Here is a 20,063-nt window from a genome sequence, read left to right on the forward strand (position 1 = left end):
GACATTATGTCTGGTCAGAGGCACACTACAAATTTCAGAGCTGTTGATAACTCATATCAAGGCTGTCATATGCCTTGGACAGCATTTATGTGGGCTGTAGAGATGAGAACACTTATGGAGGGTCTTCTTGTGTATCTACTTGTTTTCTGTTCTTACCCTTTACTAAATGATGTGTGTTTTATTACCTGCTCAGTGTTTACAATATTCTCTCCTGGCAAGTAAAATATGCCCATGTCTCTTTGGCTCTGCCCACATTAACTAAAGAGGCAAATCATGGATCCCTTCCCAATTCCTGTGGTATTACCACTGTCTTTAGAGACCTAGCAAATATGTTTTTAAGCTCTTTTTTAGTTTTACTGGGTAGTATGTCTTTAATGGTGTCAGCATGTTTTTCATTATAGAATAGTACTCTAGCAACTTTTAATAGTTACTTTTCTGTACCGTAATAGAAAAACCTTTAACATCGTCCAGAAAAAAATGTATTTCTGACTGAATTAAAAAAAAAAAAAAAGAAACAGCAAAAATTAACTATTATGTCCATGGTGACATTAGACCATGGCCTGGTACTTTAAGCTCAGCCACTCTGCCTGGATGCTGCAACCTGGGGTAGCAGCGGGTGGTCCTGCACCACCATTTAGGTTGACCAGCTGACCAGGTCTGCCTGATGACAGCCTGGATGCAGCATTTTCTCCAGAGAAAATCTGCTCCTGGCCTACACGGCCATAATCAAACTTCCAAAATTACGGTTGGCAGGACAGAGGGGGCCTCTTGGTGACAGTGCAATAGGCAGGGCTGTCCATTCTCTGGGAGGTGACTGCTGTAGTTCAGACAGGTCCCCATGGGACGGTCAGGCTCAGATCAGACTGCCTGGAGAGGCTGTGCAGTTCCCTTTCAAGGAAGATTTCATGAGGATAGAGCCCTGAGCTCACAGCTGAGCCTCCCTTGGGGAGGAGGCTGGGCCAAGACCTGGATGTCTAGGTAGAAACACCCCCGCCAAATTAGTTTGTGGGTAAAGGATAACTTAAAGCTCAGATCACTTGCACCTGGGTAACACTCTGTGCTATGGTGGCCTTGGCCTTGGGGCAGGAGGGATGCGCCACTGCTGGGCAGTAGAAGCCCCTCAGATGCCATCTTCAGAGGCTACTGCTTGGGTGGGCCTGTGGGAGGGCTGCTGTGCCCACCCCATGCCACTGGCTGTCCTTGTGTGGCCAGTGATACCGGTTCGGGGGCCTGCGGTGCTGGCATGTGCTGCAGAGCACCTGGCAGAGGGAAGCAATGGGACTAGTGTTCCATTTGTCACGGGGAGGTGGCCGGTATAAACTTGACTCATGTATAGTAGTAGTACATCACCTGCTGAGAAATCCAACTGTCAGATTTGTTGGCATGAATACGAGATCAGCTTCAATCCAATTATATCCAAAGGCCCTTTTCATGGTCATTCACAGAGCTTAATTGCTATAGTTTAATATTACAATTAAAATTAAAAAAGGCCTGGAAGGAGAGCTGAATACTAGGCTCCTGATGGATGATAATTATCAATTTATGTAGATGGATGGAAAACATTTCTAATTAAATTATTCTTGTTACATAATAATAGTGTGATCTGGATAAAATCTTTCTGATTTCACATCTAGAATATTTCTAAGGGCACCAAGTTTGTGCCAGAATTTCAGTTGGCAGGTCAAATTTTCAGTCAGTTTAGCAGCTTATCATAGGTTTATGCAGTGAAGATGTTCAGCAATGATAGAATTATTCAAACGTTGCACAGAGAATAAAATTAAATAAAATAAAACTATGCAGCTAGCATAATCTCTTAGTTCTACGAGCATGGGAAATTCACAGTCTAAATGACAGGGATTCATAGCGTAACTGTCACACATTTTCTTCCTGTATTAATTTCATCTCCATCTGAGGCTTTTTGCAAGACATAAGCCATTAAGCTATTACTTTGAAAACAGGAAAGCTCATTAGCAGCTCTAGGAAGGGAGTGTGATGGGCAAGGAAGGTGCAGGTCATTAGGGTTTGAAAGAGAAGGAAGTGTGAAAGTTTTAAGAATTAACATACAATCTGTCTGTGCTCTGTAAAAATTCAATTTATATACCTCGCATTTCTTTCTCATTAGTGAGGCATGGAATGAATTAAGTAAACAGGCAAATGTAAAGGTCTCAGCTGAAGGTGTCAGGCTGCATTTCAAGAAATGGATTATAGATAATTCTAAGATGACCGCTGGCTTCATGGCCTAATACATGTAGTTGACATGTTGGGTGATGACAGCAGCCTTTCCCAACAAGCCTCATTGGGCATTAATTTTAAGTTTCTAGAGCAACTGTCTGTGACTCCAGCAGGCTATTTTTGAAAGGCATAAAGTCGGAGCTAGATGGCCACTTTCTGTCAGAAGATAATGGGAATTCTGTGTCAAGGCACTTTCTGTGCATACGGAAGACTGTCCCTGAGATTTTCTGCATGCCTGCCCTCTTGAGTATGCACTACATTAGTGCTTACTGTATATATCAAAATTTGGCACTACTGTATCTCTCTAAACATTGCATTAATCCATCTGTCTGTCACCATGGTAACAAGGCTCCCTATTGATGCCTGAAGAAGAGCTAAACCATTAAAACTAAATGTACATAGTTAAAAAAAAATTGAGTAAGCTCACTTGGTGTAGCGCTACAGAGACACAAATAGTTGAAAGTGGGCTAATTAATATTTTCCCTTTTTTTCTATTTCTATTCATAGTTATAGATCTGAAATAAAGCCTATTGCTAAAATGATCCTTAAATCTGATCTTTGCTTCTTCACATTTTCACATCTATTTATTACATACTCTGCTGAATTTAATATTTTAAAATGTGCATTTTTTCCAGAATTTTACGTGTTCTGTGGTAGATATGTGTCCTGGAGGGTAGAAAGATTAAATGAATATCTTAAAGATACCAAGTACAAAGCAGATTAGAAATGTTGCTGAATATTTCACTGCACATGTTCTTTCACCCGCTCGCTTCCATGCTTGTAACATTGCCAAAATATAATCAGTAGACTGCACACATTCATTAGAGGATCAATGTCTAACTGAGCACTGTTAGTTGGACCTGAGATGTTTTGAGAAGCACAATGTTGTGGAAACACTGACATGAAATACTGAACTTCATAAATCATTCTTGGACAACGAATTTCCATTTTTTATTACACTGGCGCCATGCATGCTATTAATGGTAGACTCGAGTCTATAATTCTATTAGGCTATAAAGAGGTCTTTGATTTTAGAGCAGAAATAAACCTTAAAACTAACAGCTGACATCTCATTTCCTTCTGTGTTCATTGGATGGTGCTTTTTGTTCTCTAGAAAAATGCTGTGTATTTTCTTGACCCTTTGCAGAGTTTCTTTTCTAATCTTCTCTGCTTTTCTCACAAGGTTAACACTAATAATGGCTACAAAGTGGATAAAATGAGGGGAACCAGAGAAGGAAACAGGAATACTGCACTTCAGAATGCTTTGCCACATTCACTGAGCTGAAAATATGATTATTCTTTTTCATGTCAGGATTTACAACTCTTTGATATCTGGTTTAAACTATAGCCCTGATCTTATAATAAGCCCTTGGGTCAGGAGGTAGCTCACAAGAGAGTTTTATCAGCCTCATGGAAGGCTGACTGGTTGGAAGGTCAGATGGAGCCATTGCTCTGTCTGCCTGTGCATGTGGGGGTAGAGTTTGTACATATGCATGTATGTTGAGCATATGTATATGAGGCAGATTTTATTAAATCTGAGGTTCTAGTAGGCAAACGTGGATGGTTTCTCCTGTTTCAGGGTATACGAATCTCTGGAGGACCTGGAAGGTCAGCAAAACCTACTTGGTAGAACAAGGAGGTACAGATGCTACCAACCAGCCTAGGGTTTCTGATTCATGGCTGGCATTTAAAATGTTTTCCACTCAGCAGGAGTCTAGAGGAACTTGCAGGTGTGGAGAAAAGCAAGCAAGCAACCCACCAACCTCCCTCCTCTCCATCTTCAGGTGAAAGAGGGTGATCTCTTGAACTGATAGAAGAAAGTACTTCTATCTGATATGGAGCAGAGGAACAAGAAAGAAGTAACAACTGAAGAGAGTCTTCCTAGTTTTCTCTTTGTCAGAAGATAAAAGATTAAATCTGAACTTCATGAATGCCAGAGTTGTGGCGCGTATTGCCCTGGGTGAACAGAGACATGACAATGTGATCTGACCACAAATGCTTTTGGGGCATTTGGCATGCAGATGGCACTTGGCCATGCAGATCAGGGCCACCTGTGATGTACGTTGTGATCTAATTTGTCTTTGTTCCAAGCAGTACATCACCTCCACCACTGGATCCAGCAGGCCTTCCAAAACAGTGGCAGCCACTAGCACATACTCTCAGTGTTCCTCTCATGAGCCAAGCTTTCGAAGATTTTTAAGGAGATCTTTGTTGATCAATACAATTCATTCTGCTTTCCCAAATGTTAAAACAATGTAGTATGTTCCCCTGATACAATGGATTTCAGATAGTTTATTCTGTAAAGAATCCTACAGTGCAACCAAATGGCATTCCTAGGGATGGAAAGAACTTTGCTTTTTACTTACAAAATCATACATTGCAGTAACTTTTTAATTAAAGTGCAAAAGATTGTGTTAATGTTCAAAATTTAAAAGCCTTACCTATTAAAATTATTCCAATATTTTTAATTTTTTCAAATAGAGTATTTTCAAAAAAAGTATTCTTGTTTTCATTGGTTTTAGAAATAACAAAATTTATCTTTGATTCTTTTTTTTTATACTGATTTTTGCAAGATCTGGACAACGTCCTTTGTCACTCCAGTGAATTCCTTTCTCTCCTGAAAACTTCTGAAAATTTCCTTTTCTTCAAAATGTGCTGTGCTAATAAAAACTTGCTTTGAACCCTCACCTAGCACAAGAAAGTTACTTCCTTGCCAGCTCTATTTCTGTCTTCAAGCAAGGTAGTACCTATGTCCCCTCACTCCAGAGGGAGAAATCTGAGCATCGATGGAGGGCATACTTCTGCACTGTCTATATATTTGGCTGCTATTCATATAAAATGGAGCGTGTTCAACTCTCATTTCAGTTCTCAACCACTCAACAGAGACAAAGCATTTAATGATCAAAGATTTTATTCAAACAGCATAGTTACAGGCCAGCTAGGATTCTTGCTACAGCACTGCTATGATTCCAGCTGTCTTATACCAATGTCCTCTCCCAAAGTTTAATTTTATCCACATACTATGTGAATTGTACTCCATACACACATGGAAGCATCTTAGGTGTATTTCAGATAAATGTTCAATCTGACAGCTGCTGAGGATATCCGTCAGGCGCTTGCTGGACTCCAGGATCTATGTGGTCTGCTCCCACCTGGAAGAGAAGCCTCTGCTTTCACAGTATCTCCCAATACCGCAAACGACATGTTCCAGGCAGGTGCCATTTTTCAAAGAAATACAGAACTGAAGATCTCCTTTCTGCTCTCCTTCCTGACCATGCGTGATAACAAAAAGCTGTGAGCCACACCAGGGATTCAAGAGATCATTGGTTATCCCATATATACATCACTGAAAAAAACCTGTTTCCTGCACTTGGTGATAAAGCCATGGGAAATTGCTGAATCACCTTGTTCTCTTTCACCTTCTCTACTAAAACTGAGGAAGATGTGGGCAAGATGCCTGCATGTAGCCGTACGAAGTTCTTGATCCACTTGCTGCCCAGAGCAGGCTGCCAAGCTGTGACAGACAAGTGCTATTAAGGAGGCAGTGGGTCTTGATGGAGATGGGAGATGCATCTTACCCACTAGCAAGGTCACAGTGGTTTATTACTGGAATGACAGGTTCTTCAAAAGCTGTTCAGGCACCTTCTGACTTTCACCCCTGTTAAAACTTCATCCACGGAGGAGCCACATACTCTGTCAGCCTATCAAGCAACAGAACCAGCCCAAGCAGCTTCCAGCCTGAGCATCTCTTATTCATGGTGGCCAAATCCAGCGCGTCTCCACTGAAGTGCTCTGCATAGCAACACTAGATGAAGCCTTAACATGTAAGCACTTGGTTTTATTTAATTTGAGGGATTAATTATGACAAACTCTTCCAGTTACAAGAAATATTTTTGCATACAGATCTAGATGTATTTTACAGCATGTTTTTATTTAAAGTTTTCTGCTTGCCATCTGTTTTAAGGGCTTGGAAGGCAAGTTATTTCCTTCCCTCAGCTCCACAGCTGGCCTTCTGGAGAGGGATGGTGGGAAATGTGGGCTGTTTCTGTCTGGAGGGGATATGGGGCAGGCAGCAAAGCAACAAGATACTGTCAATCTGCCTGAGAGAGCTTGGGGTTTGTTCTTGTGTGAGCCTTCATTGCACCTCACCACTGACCTTTGCAAAGAGCATTCCTCTGCCTGCCAACTTCTCAGGGGCAGGGGAGTAACTGAGCTTACAAGGTGTTAAGAAGATGGATAGTAGTATCCTTTGGGTGGGTTGGTGGAGAAGAGACATGAACAGGTGCTTTTCATGACTTTGGAAGGAGGTGGGAAAAGGAAGTGGGAGGACTGGTTTTTTCTGGTCTTTTTGTATAAAGAGGAAACTCTTGCTTTTGTCTACTTTGAGGAGGTGTGGAGGAAGGAAGGAAATCAGTGCTTTTTTTTGGTCGTGTATGGAGAGAAAAATTCTGCCCTGTGAGTACTGGTTGGAATGAACATTCATTAAAGTAGCGCCTTTCTCACCCCGCAGACCCAGGTGGTGCTTGTGAGGCTGTGCTGTTGCCAACACACATTTGCCGGCCATCCCAGGGCTCAGGATTGCTTGGAGGCAGCAGCAGTGCTGAGATGGATATAGAGAAACATAATCTTACAGGGCTAATCCACACTGAAGGGTTCCTCAAACCCCTCATAAAGAGATTGTGTGACATGCATCTGGTCGTAGGGATTCTCACAGAATGTGGGAAATTGGCATCCCCTGTATCCTGGCAGTCTGTGTGGTCAGCAAGCTGAGTGCACCGTCCCTCCCAATGCTGCATGTGTGCAGCTTGGCTAGGTATGGACATGTCATCCAAGATTAAAAAGTTGTGCCTGAAATAAACACAGGTTCTCTGGCTTTGCAGAAGCCATGATTTTGCAGAGGTGGGAAGAGTGCCAGCTACCCACTCTGGAAGAGTGGAGAGGTGACAATGACTGATATGTTTTCCCTTACTGTAGTTGTAAGAACTGTGTAGACACAAGCCTGTGGGAATGAGAATTCTGTCTTTTGTTCCCTGCAGTGGGGAAGTCCACACTGCGAAAAGAGCTGACAGTATTTTCAGTGTTGCTGAAGAAGATTATATGGGAATATAGGCTGTAGAGAGTGGCTTTGAAGATCTTGACCGTAAATAGACCACCTTGAATTTCTTGAAGCTAATCTGAACCAGATGCCTCCCGAATATGCATGGATGCCCAGAATACTAGTTAGTGCTGAATAGCAAGTGCTAACTCTGAGACAGGCATCTCACATGTGGCTTCCTGTGGCCAAGAATTCTTGATTATCTACTGCTTGTCCCAGATACAGACCATAATGTAGTGCGACAAGGAATGTAGTCTCCGAGATGCAAAGCTTCCTAAATTATGAAGTATTGGTTATTGCAGAAAAATTGGTCCTTGGAGAAAAAAAAGCGGTTTTATGTAAGTCTAGAAATTTCTGCAAGGTGTCGAGACATTTTACTTGGCCCAGGCAGGCTCAGGAGAGGTCTGAGATGATGTCATGATTTCTTGAGCTGTGCACAAGGAGCAGGTACAGTGGCAGCTGCAGAAAGCAAAATAATGGTAGGTGAGGTGTGCCTGCAGCATAGGCTATGCAAAGGTTACCGATGTGTGCTAGGCTTATTCTGAGCAACATGTTGTGGTTAGGTATTGTGGTTAAAGCAGACAATTGCTGAGCGTTGTGCATAGTGCATAGCAGACAGGGCTGTGGTACGCAGATAAAAAAAGCATGGGATGGATTTTACACTAAAATATGCTTCTCTGAGTGTGAAGAAAGGATGAAGTTGGTCTGCTAGGGAAGTCCTAGCTTTGACCTGCCTGCTGAAAGCTGGTCTGCACCAGTTGGCCTGGATGAGAATCACAAAAAATGGAAATTAAATTGCGTTCTCATAAATCCCCGTGAGCTGCCTCTTCATGCCACCAGTAATTTGCTTTTTGCTAGCATTACTCTGTGGAGGAATACTTCCTAGTTGCAGTTATCTTCAGAAGTGGAAAAATGCAAGGTTTTAAGGATGGTTTCCCCTTACAAGATGTTCCTTATCAGTGAGGTGTCCCTAAAAATCCACCTGCAGTTTCTCTCATGGGCAACGAGCACCAGACTTTTCCCCTCTTGATGTCCTCTGTCCCTGCTCCTCAGCTCTGAGCAGCCACCTCAGCCATGAACTTTACCAAGTATTTAGCATCTCTGAGGCACCCAGGGCTGATGCTGTTTGCATGAAGAACTCAAGGCTCCTTACTGTGGGTATTTGGAGACTTCCTCCTTCTACATGTAACCCCACTTTGCAAATTTCCACACAAATATTTATGGTTTACCTCAAAGCTAAAAGGGTAGCCTACTTACTAGTAACTGAAGCTCTTCAAGTTTGAATATTCCCACAAGCATTCCCCTTGAGCTCTCTTTCCTTCTGATATTTGCTGGTCACTTGGGGCTGTGTAGCCGAGAGGCAACTGAATTAGGATGGTCCACTTCATGCGCTCTGAGCTGGAGGGAAGGCAGGCTGAGTGCACCCTGCAACGGTCAAAGGGAAAAGGTTTCTCCAGTGTCTGCTTACACACACCTGTGGTGAAAATAAGTATGTGGATTTCACACTGCGAGGAACTCTGGTTACTGGTAAACAGTTCTGCTATCTTTACATCAAGTCTGAGTTTAAATTGCTCTCCCAGCATTTCATTCTGAAGCTGATTTTTTTTCTGTTATATTCCTGCTAGTATTCTATACCTACACTCCTTTTAATCAAATAAAACATACCAATTCATAATGCCTCCAAGACTAATCTTTGCATATTATTTATTGCATGAATAATTTTCTTTAGCATTCTGAATCGTTTTTCTGCATTTGCTGGTTACAGTTTTATTAGTTTAAGATGTGATTATACTGCAGACTGCCATTTGCTCGTCAGAATTCATTTCTATGAATGTTAGTAGATTAGTATAAACTAATTCTACAAAAATTAAGATTTATAAACTCATTCTCTTATTTTGGTTTAAAAAGCATATGTTCTATATCTCAGAATGTTGGCCAAAACCTTTTCTTAACCATACAAATAATTTTTTATCTTTTCTTCGAAGAAGTTCTTGAATTTTTTGAGGAATAATTGTTAGTTAAAATAAATAATGGCTAATAATCTTAAGGAAAAAACTAGAAATATGTCTTATGAGGCCCACTTGGGCATACTTGAAGAAAACATATTTCTGAGAATGGTTAAAAGTAAGCCATTACATTGATTGCAATATGAAATATGCATTTATTAAGTTAAAATCACATTTCCATCAGAACATGTTTCATCAACTAGTAGTAGAAGTAACTGCTAAAACTCTGGTGCCATAAACACACATCTAGTTAGGCACAAGCTTCTGAGCAAAGCAAAGCCCATCCATTTAAGTGTTTGTAGAAATAAGGGAATGATAACTATAGTAAATAAGTGAACAAAAATAGCAGAAAAAATATTTTTGTTTTATGCATCTGACCACACTTTTGTATGATCAGTATCACATTTCTGTTGATTGTCAGACTTCCTTTCTCTACCACAGTGTTTTCAGCCATATGACTCATGAGTCATATCTAGTCCTTTGTATACAGAGCTCATTGAATATTCCAATTCTACAGAGTATAAATTATAAAGTAAATTAAATAATTTTTTTTATCCTGTTTGCTGGGGGGAGAAGGAAGGGAACCCAGGCTCTCCAAATCTGAAATTAATTCAGCCCTTGCAGTGTGAATCTGTCATGGCTTATTGTCCTGAAAACAATAGCTCTGAGAGGTATAAAATGACCTGTTCTCCCTTATTCTTTTTGCTTATTGTTTTATGGTAGAAAGGTAGGAAAGAGGGGTGGGTATGAAACCCAAGACCAACACTGCTGTTTTCTGAAGGAAAGTATATGCAGTGAGGGAGGGCAGATCTAGAAGAGACACAGAAACAAGGCAGGGAAAGAAAAGAAAGGAACAAGAGAAAAGCAATGAATCTTCCCCATTAATGATGCTGAATTGTGACAATGAAGCATTAAAGAGATTTTCAAAAGCAGTTAGTTCCATTTTGGAATGGCCTAGTTAAGTGTTTAATGATGCAGATAGCCCCCCTCTGGGATTTACAGAAGTCTCTAATTGCATAAATTCCTCCAGGAAAAGTATTTTGTATTTTGTGTTAATCCATATAAACACACATCATGGATGTGTTCCACTGACAGCAATGGATGGTTCTGCTGTAAATGCTCAGAGCGTATAGTCCTAAACAGTGAAACAGCCCACAACTATAATTATAAAGAAAGCTTTTGTCAAAATGAACACCATGCTCCTGCACGAGCTGGAAGGAATCACTTTCTTGCACTCCACTGCAGAGCACAAGTTCTGACTTTCCCCCAGTACCGTAAGCGGCTGTTTGCTGAGGCAGCGGAGAAGAGAAAGGAAGAGGCAGCCAGGAAACACACACAGAGGAGGGCAAAAAAGGTTGTGTGTAAGATAAATGGGAGCATATTTGTGGTTATTCTTTTGTCAACCAGGACTCCCGTCCCTTCTATAGCCCCAAGTAGGAAACAGGAGGAAAAAAGAAACACCTGTACAAGGAATATTCTTTTACACAGCAGATATTAAAGAACTCCATCTCAAAACATTTTTACTATTTTAATCGGTTAATTAAAATAATTGCAGTTGACAGCATTCCTTTAATTACATAACCATTTGTAGGTGTGTATTTTATTATTTTTGTTTTGTTTCCTATGGGAACAGACTTAGCAACTGTTTAAAGTGTCAGTCAGACTTAACTTCTCTCCCCATAGGAAGACTTTGGAACTTGCTTGGCTGAATAGGAAAGAGAGTAGAAGTTTCAAGTACAATAAATTCTTAAAGGTTTCCTGAAAATCAAGGGAAGGCAAATCAATGCCAACGCTGTGGAAAGGACTTGGTCATTATGTACTGTCATCCTGACCAAGTCATAATGAGATGACCTGAATTTATCTAACACCACTACCAGAGGCAAAGGTCCTGCTCTCCGATCCTTTCCTGTCTTTAAGCTGTGTGTTGGCTCCTCTCATTTTTTGCCAGCTCTTGCACCTATGGGATGCCTCCATGAGCACATCTGATTGAGCCTGAAGTTCAGTGGCAGCCTAGACCAAGCTAACTGCTGTCGGTAGTCCTGTCTCTGCCCCTTTATTTCATATATATTTGAACATATATATTTATAAGGAGGAAAACTTTCCTCTTTCACTTCTCTTTTCCTGGGCAATGTGTTCCTGCCCTTCCATTGTACCAGTACTGGATGCTTTGTCATGTCCTTTGCTGAGTCATTTCAGCATGATAAAGTGGCACAAAATTAACTCGGTGAAAAAAAAAAGTGAATAGTTTTCTATTTCAGCTGATACTTTTGTACCAAGACAGCTCAGCAAAATATCCAAAAAGCAGTGTAGAAACTGCAAGGGAGACTGTGGAAAGGTCTGAGCAGAGGGAAGGACAGGACAACTGCCACTCCTCACTGCTAGTTTAGGAGCAGGGAAAAGTGGAGAGAGGGAGGCCTCCCTCCCTTGGTGCTAGCGAGCTGCTAGCTCTGCTCAGCCACTCACCCATCTTACGTCATTTCACTTTTGGTCATTTGGTGGCAGCCAGCTGGCCCCTGGTCAGCATCTGTGGAGCTCCCAGTTAGTGACAGTATATGATTCTCTTGTCACAGGGGGGGGAGTGTAATGCAGACCATGGGGGAGAAGCAAGGTTGTTATGATGGGGAAAGGAAACCCAGCTCCATTTCATCCACTGCTCACACAGATGCTTGTTTTAAAGCTAATTGTGCTGAACACAAAAATGTGGCCTGGCTCAATAGTAAGGAGTTTAGCAACAAAGACACTTAAAAATTGGAAAGCTGATGTGTGTGACGAGTACAGATGGGTATGACCCATGATTGTATGTTTATTTCTCTGAAGTACTAAGTTCATTTCCTGTATGTATTGTGAAAAGGAAAAAAAGAAAAAAAAAAAGTGGTTTTAAAGAGGAAGTTTACTGAACAAAAAATACCGGTTTGGTGAACTGGGGTTAGGATAAAGCTGTATGATCTGTGTTAACGAAGAATCAGTAGCGTGGATGCCTGACCTTCACTGAAGTGTACAGAAATTTCTGTATAGTACTGACTGATGCAATGACGCTGTTCTGCATCAAGCAATGATGAATGCAAGGTTCTTCACAGGGAAGCAAAATATCAAACAAACTGTAACTCACTCCACTGTTTGAACAGTGTACTTTACTAATACATGATGTAAGACTGAGGAAAATTATTTCCTGGCTCCAGTGAGGGAATGTTTGATTTGCTCCAAGGCTGATAACACTGGAAAATTTGGATTTTTTTCCTCATGTAACTGTACTTTCCTGGCCCTTCCTTTTGGTTGGCTTGTGTTCTGTGTCAGCTTCCCAGAATGAATGACTTTTTTATTTCCTTCACTCGAATTAAGCAAGAAAAAATGTTAAATATGGTTAAAATACCACACTGATGACCTTGCACAATGCTCGTTTTTATTTTTTCAGTTTAAATTGTAAGATTTTGAGGCGGTCTCCCTTAAGTTTGGAAGCATTAATCATTAATCAGGGAAGCATGGACAGTTCTGAAAACTTCTGGATTTTGGTTACATTTTTAAGGAGAATTTGCATTTTATTCTACTGGAATAAATTAAAATATCCATAGATTCTAACTTCTATCCAAAGCAATGAAGCTATATGGTAAGAAGCCAAAGTTAGAAGATGAAAAACTACAAAAATATTCCAGACTCTATATGATTAAGCCATTTCAGATTTTTAAATTATAAACAACTGTGTTTTTGTAATGCTTCTAAACAGAGAAAAAGCCACCTTGATCAAGAGATATGGTTTTAACATGCAGTGGATAAACGTAAATAAAAAATTGATTCTGATCGCCAGAGCTTGCTTGCCATGAAAAAGCTTTCTTAGGTCCTCTTGCCTGCTTTACTTACCTACTGCAGAGTAGTATATGTTACACTTTGTTGGAAGGCTGTACAATAAATGACTATTCATCTCTGTTCTTCAAAAGCAAGACTTAAGAGACACTTAAAAGCTTTTTGGACCTGCTTAACTTGATCACGTTGTAATGAAAACCTTGCTTTATTTTTTTGATTCCTTAGAGTGGTTCTGATTTGCATTCTCACTCTCTCTTCCTGCCAACATTTAAGAAATTTAATATTCCTAGTTTACCCGAAACTTTTTTTGAGGAAATTAAGTATTTTCACAAAATGAATAGTTGATATTGATAAGACTTTAAAATGATGGCTCACTGTCCAAGCAGTGGTACAGGGAGAGGTAACTTCTGAAAAACAGCTGAGAAAATGAGAAAAATCTTTGGTCAGGAAAACAGGTATATTGTAGAAAACTCTTAGCATTACGCACTCTTGACATTGTCAACTGGCATGTATGATGTACTGTGTGTAGTATTCAGCAAGTCTGGATCCACAAGGCTACATTCAGCATCTCACATGACAATGGTATTATCAATACATTGTTCGAATTCTTTTAAATTTATTTTTCAAAATTAATTGTGAAAGATGTGGAAAATGTGCCTAGAAAATGTGTCCACTGCAGTGCCTAACTTTCTTTCCACCTGTAAGAATATCAGAAGATCCTTCAGTTCAGTACCTGTCACTTCATCCCCCTTTTTTGGTTGGAAGTAAAAAGCAATTGGTTTTGGCAGTGTAGGATGTGTAGAATACAGATATCTTATGTCCAAAATGCTAGTTCGCTAGTTTGTGTTTCTTTAATCACTTAAATACTTTGTCCTGACAATGCTTCCAGCATAGTCAAGCAGATTCTGCCATGAAACATGGCAACAGATGTTCTATATGTGTAAGGTGACATGTCATCTCAGCAAATTAGCTTCCCTGTTGTTTTAAGACTTGCCCTTACGACACCTCTACACTGCAGGCAGGGCAAGAAGTAGCAACTGTCAGTGGCAATAGCTCTTTTATTAGTCTTTTCCTAACAAAGATAATCTGTCTTTTTTTTAAAGCGAGTAATATTGCTGCAACATATTTATTTATTGCATGAGATCAACCTGAGTCACAAATAAGAGATCGGAAGAACACATACTGTAACACATGATCCTACAAAGTTTTATGAGGAGAGAACATTTGTCCTACTGTATTTAAGATTTAATCTATTCAGTGCTTCAAACCAATTTTCATTAATGTTGTGAATAAACGATAACAAATGCTTTCAAGAATAACATTGAATTTTATGAAATATTATCTGTATACAGTCCTTTTTCAAATTTTTTTAAGAAAGAACTTCAAAGAGGTGTTGATAGTGTGTTCATAGTGTTTGCAAAAGGACATAAAAAATACTGTACATTCCAATGCAATACTGGTACTGATTAGGGACTAGAACAGGCTATTATGTGAAAAGTACAATGTGTGGCACTGGATGATCCTGTTAGAATCAAAGCAGATTCACTATTGAAAGTAAAAGTGTGTTTGTTCTCTTAGTTTGACTTTTAGAACTATTTTTCCAGGCACTCCTTAAATTCCTTTATGTATTTCTCTCAATTAATGCGGCTGAAGTTCACTTTCCAGCCATAACATCTTAAAACCCAAGGGGAAGACTGTGGAATGAGACAGCAGCTTGAAAGAGGTGCTGGTATTGTTTACAAATGTTTTGCTTCTGAAGAGTATTTCTGAAATTAGCCTGAGTGCTACCTGTGAGGATAAGCCAACAATGACATTTTTACATAAACTGTTTGCTCTGTTTGTGAATGTCTGAAATATTTCATAATCTCAAGAGATAATAGTGCCATTTGACATCATACAGTGATTAATATTGTCAAAGCACTGAAGACAGATCTGCAGCAATATGCTAATAAAAAACTGATGAAGACTAAAAATGCTTGTCAGTGAACCACAACATTTCTGTCAGCAGCCTTCTGGTGGCATATATTGATGCTGTATTCACGAAGATAGAAAAGTTATTAGCTGTTTATAAAGAACATTTCAAAGAATAAAAAATGCTGTGATATCTAAGTTACAAGATTGCAGGCAAACTATTGACAACAAGCACTACAGCAGGAGGAGGAGATGGGAAGGAATAATGCAGCAGCATCTGTTGCATATGGGGAAAATGGATGCCAATGCATTTGTACAAGAGATTCTATCAGAAACTGTTTTTAACTCCTGCTGCCCACTTGCCAAAGGACTACTCCTTTACATCTTGCAGAGGGAGACACCCCTCCATATTTTTCCAATGTGGCATTAAATTTCCAAAATGATTCTTCTGTATCAATAAAATGGATGATAGACTCATGGGGAGAGTGTCTACCAGGCTACTTTATGATTTGTTTACCAAAGTAATTAATTTCCTCCAAGGAATGGAGAATATCCAGTGCTGGTCAATCTGTTCCATGGTTCCTTTGTTATCAGGCACTGTTTATGGATAAAAAAATTAGCTTATCATATTAAAGGGGTAAATATTTAATTCCAAAATTAGTAACAGAATTATGAAAACAGAAAACACATTGCCTATGTACTAGAACTCAGCTGCATCCTCATGCTGTGTTATTGGTGTCTCTCCTAGGACCACATTCAACCATGAAAGATGCAGGTCGACTGTAATATATCTTAACTTTTTCCAGAAATTTGTTCAGTTTGCTTTGGATTTTTTTGAACTGAGGGTTGATTCCTACTGCATGTTCCAAGGTAGTCCATTCTCTGCAGATTACATAGCTCTGCTAGGAAGTTGCAAACCTTTGTAAAAGATGCATCAAAGTGAAACACTTGTTCGCACTGTGTGTGCCTGCTTATCTCCAGCAGTTCATAGAATCACAGAATCATTTAGGTTGGAAAAGACCTTTGAGATCATCAAGTTCAACCGCTAACGTAGCACTGCCAAGTCCACCACTAAACCATGTTCCTAAGTACCATATCTATATGTCTTTTAAATACCTCCAGGGATGGTGACTCAACCGTTTCCCTGGGCAGCCCGTTCCAACATTTGACAACTCTTTCAATGAAGAAGTTTTCCCTAATATCTAACCTAAACCTCTGCTGGTGTAACTTGAGGCCATTTCCTCTTGTCCTGTGCTTTGTTACTGGGGAGAGGAGACTGAGATCCACCTCACTACAACCTCCTTTCAAATAGTCATAGAGAGGGGTAAGGTTCCCCCTGAGCCTGCCTTTCTGCAGGGTAAGCAACCCCAGTTCCCTCAGCTGCTCCTCATGAGACTCACGCTCTCCTCAAACTACAGCCCGCGGGGTGGATACGGCCCCCCAGGGTCCTCAATCCGGCCCCCCGTATTTACAGACACCCCCACCGGGGGCTGGGAGGGAACCAAGCAGCCGCAGATGACTGCCTGCCACTGCACCTGCGCGCCGGCCCCCTGGTTAAAAAGTTTGAGGACCCCTTGTCTAGAGCCTTCACCAGCCTTGTTGCTCTCCGGTGGATGGGCCTGCAGAACATGCTAGGTGGAAACAACAGCAAGCAGCTTTGATTGCGGTTCTGCCTTAGCGGTGGGAAGCCTCCCTCCCTGGGCTTGCTGCAGGGGACCCTGCCACCAGTGCCACTGCACACCAGGGCTGCGCTGTGCAAGAAGGTCTCAGTGCAGGACTGTGCTTCTGGAAAAGCATTTCCTTCGTGGCTCATACCTTTCTGGGATGGCCTTGTTAAGCCAGGACAGAGCAAGGGTCTGTACGAACATGTCATCCTTGGTGTACAAGCCCGTTTCTTCCAGCCAGTGTAACGGAGTATGCGGGCGCTGCTCCTGAAGCCGTGAAACATTTGCATATGCGAACAGCAGCAGGGAGAGCCGCCCGCCGGCCCACCGCACCGGGCGTGCGGTGGTTGGGACAGACCAGCCTCAGGTTGTGCTGCGACCAGGACGCCGGGGCGGGGCAGCGCAGCGCGGCCCTCAGGCCCGACAGGAACCCCAGCCCAGCCATCGCCCCCAGCCGCACCCATCGCCTTCAGTCGCAGCCTCGCCCGGCCCGCGGGGCAGGCGGAGGGAAGGCGGGGCGGCCTCGGGGGAGCGGGGCACAGACCGGCCGGGCGGAGTCGCCTCACGCCGCGCACGAGCCCGCAACCGCCCCTCAGCGCCCGCCGGGGCAGCCTCCCCTCGCGGCGGGGCCCGCCACCGCTCCCGCACTGCCCCGCGGGCCCGGCCCGCCCCCTCCCGCCGGGGCGGCCGCAAGGCATGCCGGGGCTTGTAGTCCCCCGCCGCCGCCCTCCGCCTCCGGGGCCGCTTCGCTGGAGCGCGGCAGCGAAACTACAACTCCCGGCGGGCGGAGGGGCGTGCCCCGAGCGCCCGTGTCTGAGCCCGCACGGGGCGGGAGGCCGGTCCCGCTGGGTCGGGCCGTGTGGGCGGGGCTTCTCCTTCGCCGCCGCTCTCCCGCCCAACTCGTTCGCTTTCGGCCCGGCAGCTGGAGCGGGGGAGGACGGGGCCGCCGCCGCCCGGGGCTGACGGCGGACGTCGCTGGCGGCTCGTGCCTGTGTGCGCGCGTGCCGGGGGCGGCGCGCGGTCGGTTGCGCGGGCCGGGGGCGGCGAGGGCTGAGCGGGCGGGGAGGCGGCGGGAGCGGGGCGGCAGCGCAGGCACCCGCCGCCCGGGTCGCTCCCCTGCGCCTCCAGCGCGCCCGGCGGGCGGCCGCCTGCGGAGGCGGCGATGGAGAAGAGTTAGCGCTGCCGCCGCGCTCCCGCGGCCGGGGAGTGGGCTGGGCCGGGCCGGGCCGGCGGCGCGGCGTCCCCGCCGGGGCTGGTGCGGGGTACCTGCCCGCCCTCTCGCCGGGAAGCGACTGACCGACCGACCGCGGCGGGGGGTGCGCGCCTGTGTGGTCCTGTCCCTCGCCGCCTTCCCCCGCTTCTCCCGCGGGCGGCCGCCGCTGCGGCGGTTACCGCCTCCCCCTGAAGATGAATAGGTGGCAGCTGCTGCTTCTGGGTCTGGCTGCCGGGGAGAAACCTGGATAGAGGCACTAAAACAAGGGGGCGGGGGGGGGAAAGAAAGTCGCCGCTCTGCGGCTCGGGGAGGGGAAGCCGGGCATTTCTCTCACCTTGTTCCGAGCAAAAGCCCAGCGAAACTAGGGACGCGGGCGGGAAGCCGCTCCCCCGCGCCGGGAGGAGGGGGCAGGATGCAGTGGGGACTCGGCACCGCCGCGGGCCGTGGGCGAGAGACTGCGCCGCGACGGCCCTGAGGGCGGGCGGCGAGGATGGTGAAGGCAGGGACAAGTCCCGGCAGCGATCTCCCGGCGGCGGCGGAGCTCCCCTCTCCTCTCCCTTACCCACCTCCCTTCCGCACGGCCGCCCTCCCCGCGGGGCTGGGGAGCATGAGGCGCCGGCGGGGACCTGTTGTGTAGGGGGAGGCGGGGGTTAAGCGCGGCGGCGGCGCCGCCCGGGGCGTGAGGCGGGGGAGCGGTTCGGCGGGAGGGAGGATGAGGACCTGCTCCCGCAGCGCTGGTGTCTGTCGGCGATCGGCCCTGCCCCGCGCTGCCTCGGGGGAAGCCTCTTCGGTGGAGTCGTGACGGGGGACAGGGGTCGGCGGGGAGCCCTGCGCCCCGGGTCTGCGCGCGGCGGCGGCCGCTTCCCGCTGAACTGCGGCTTCAGGAAGAAGAGAGCTCGAAGTGTTTCTCGGAAGCTGGAGTTGCAGCCTGGTTTCTTGCTTTTTTTTTTCTTGCCTTTTTTTTCTTTTCTTTTTTTTCTCCCCCTTAACGTTTTGTTACGCGTGTCTCTTGAGGGGACGTCTTAGGAATGGTCATTTTTAGCAGTGAAATCTGCTGCGCAAAGGAGGATTATAACAAATCTCTATGAATGATAGACTCGATTGCTAAACCTTGCCTTGACCAACCTCCTGACCCTCGGAGAGATCTCTCAGGGTGTGTGTGGGAAGGAAAAAAAAAATCCTCCCATTTGAAAATAAACTTGACAAAAAAGACTAATCTTTTTTGGACAGCCTAATTGCTTTATAATTACTTTTTTTTTCTTGTTTTGTGATATGTTGTTTTAAAAAGGATTTACCTACATGGTTGTTTTGTAACTGGTGGAGGAAGGAAGGATCCCTCTGAAGCATTTCTGATGTGACAGCTTTGGTTTCCGAAGAGTTAACTGGTGTTTGCATGATACACCTATTGCTTGTCTGGTAGCAGACTTTTCATCTTTTTATTTGCTTTTTTTTTAATTAACTGGGGCTGGTGGAGAGGGTTATCTTGGTCAGAAGAATATTTGCACGTATCTCTCTCTCTCCTGTATACATTTTTGGTGGGGTTCTCCCCACATTTTACTCTCTCTTGATGACTCCTGGAGGTGGTAGTGGGCCCATGAAAGACTGTGAATACAGTCAGATCAGCACACACAGCTCTTCGTCTCCCATGGAGTCTCCCCATAAGAAAAAGAAATCAGCTCCCAAGAGAAAATGGGAGGTTTTTCCTGGAAGAAACAAATTCTTCTGCAATGGGAGGATCATGATGGCTCGACAGACTGGAGTCTTCTACCTGACGCTTGTTCTCATCTTGGTCACCAGTGGACTCTTCTTTGCGTTTGAGTAAGTGACGTTAAACTCTTCATATTTTCCTTCACTTTCTCTAGTTACTTATTTTCTGTCTGAAAGCAAACTAAACATGGTTATCCAAATGTGATGGAGAATGCTGACTGAATTCAGCTAATGTCGGTTTATATGATTGAAAATGTGATCGGATAAGATGCTGAGGGACACTCAATCCTGTTATGGTTATTGTACTTTGTGGAAAACTGATACTTGAAGATTAAGGTTGTAGTGCTTTTATACTGCAGGTTTCCAGCTCTTGCTGATGTTGAAAGAGGAGTGTGAAATAGCAGGTTTGGGATGGTCAGGAAATGATGTAGCTTCTT

At 44.0% G+C, this 20,063-nt stretch overlaps 2 protein-coding genes across 7 annotated transcripts in view; one reads left to right on the plus strand and one right to left on the minus strand.

Annotated features, from left to right (window-relative positions):
• Positions 1–4,728: 4,728 nt before the first annotated feature.
• On the minus strand, positions 4,729–17,512 carry LOC114017925 (uncharacterized). Of its 2 annotated transcripts, XM_055713545.1 has the most exons (3): positions 16,858–17,512; positions 8,585–8,801; positions 4,729–7,786 (listed from the first exon to the last, which is right to left on the minus strand). In XM_055713545.1, the coding sequence occupies exons 1-3, from the start codon at positions 17,402–17,404 to the stop codon at positions 7,702–7,704; spliced, it is 849 nt and encodes a 282-aa protein (XP_055569520.1). In that variant the 5' UTR covers positions 17,405–17,512; the 3' UTR covers positions 4,729–7,701. The 2 variants fall into 2 exon arrangements, 1 of the variants encoding a protein (XP_055569520.1); XR_008732735.1 differs by lacking the exons at positions 4,729–7,786; positions 8,585–8,801 and adding an exon at positions 8,827–15,639 and having other exon boundaries at positions 16,858–17,500.
• Positions 17,513–18,223: 711 nt separating this feature from the next.
• ZDHHC14 (zinc finger DHHC-type palmitoyltransferase 14) overlaps positions 18,224–20,063 on the plus strand; it is a 113,020-nt gene continuing 111,180 nt past the window's right edge. The window contains exon 1 of one of the 5 annotated variants that reach the window (XM_027815770.2): positions 18,224–19,737. In XM_027815770.2, coding sequence (XP_027671571.1) covers positions 19,487–19,737 — 251 coding nt within the window. In that variant the 5' untranslated portion in view covers positions 18,224–19,486. The remainder of the gene's footprint in view (positions 19,738–20,063) is intronic. The other 4 variants (XM_014286138.3, XM_027815769.2, XM_005446552.4 and 1 more) reach the window with 4 other exon arrangements.

Source organism: Falco cherrug, chromosome 6 (genome assembly GCF_023634085.1).
Source record: "Falco cherrug isolate bFalChe1 chromosome 6, bFalChe1.pri, whole genome shotgun sequence".
Taxonomy (NCBI): domain Eukaryota; kingdom Metazoa; phylum Chordata; class Aves; order Falconiformes; family Falconidae; genus Falco; species Falco cherrug.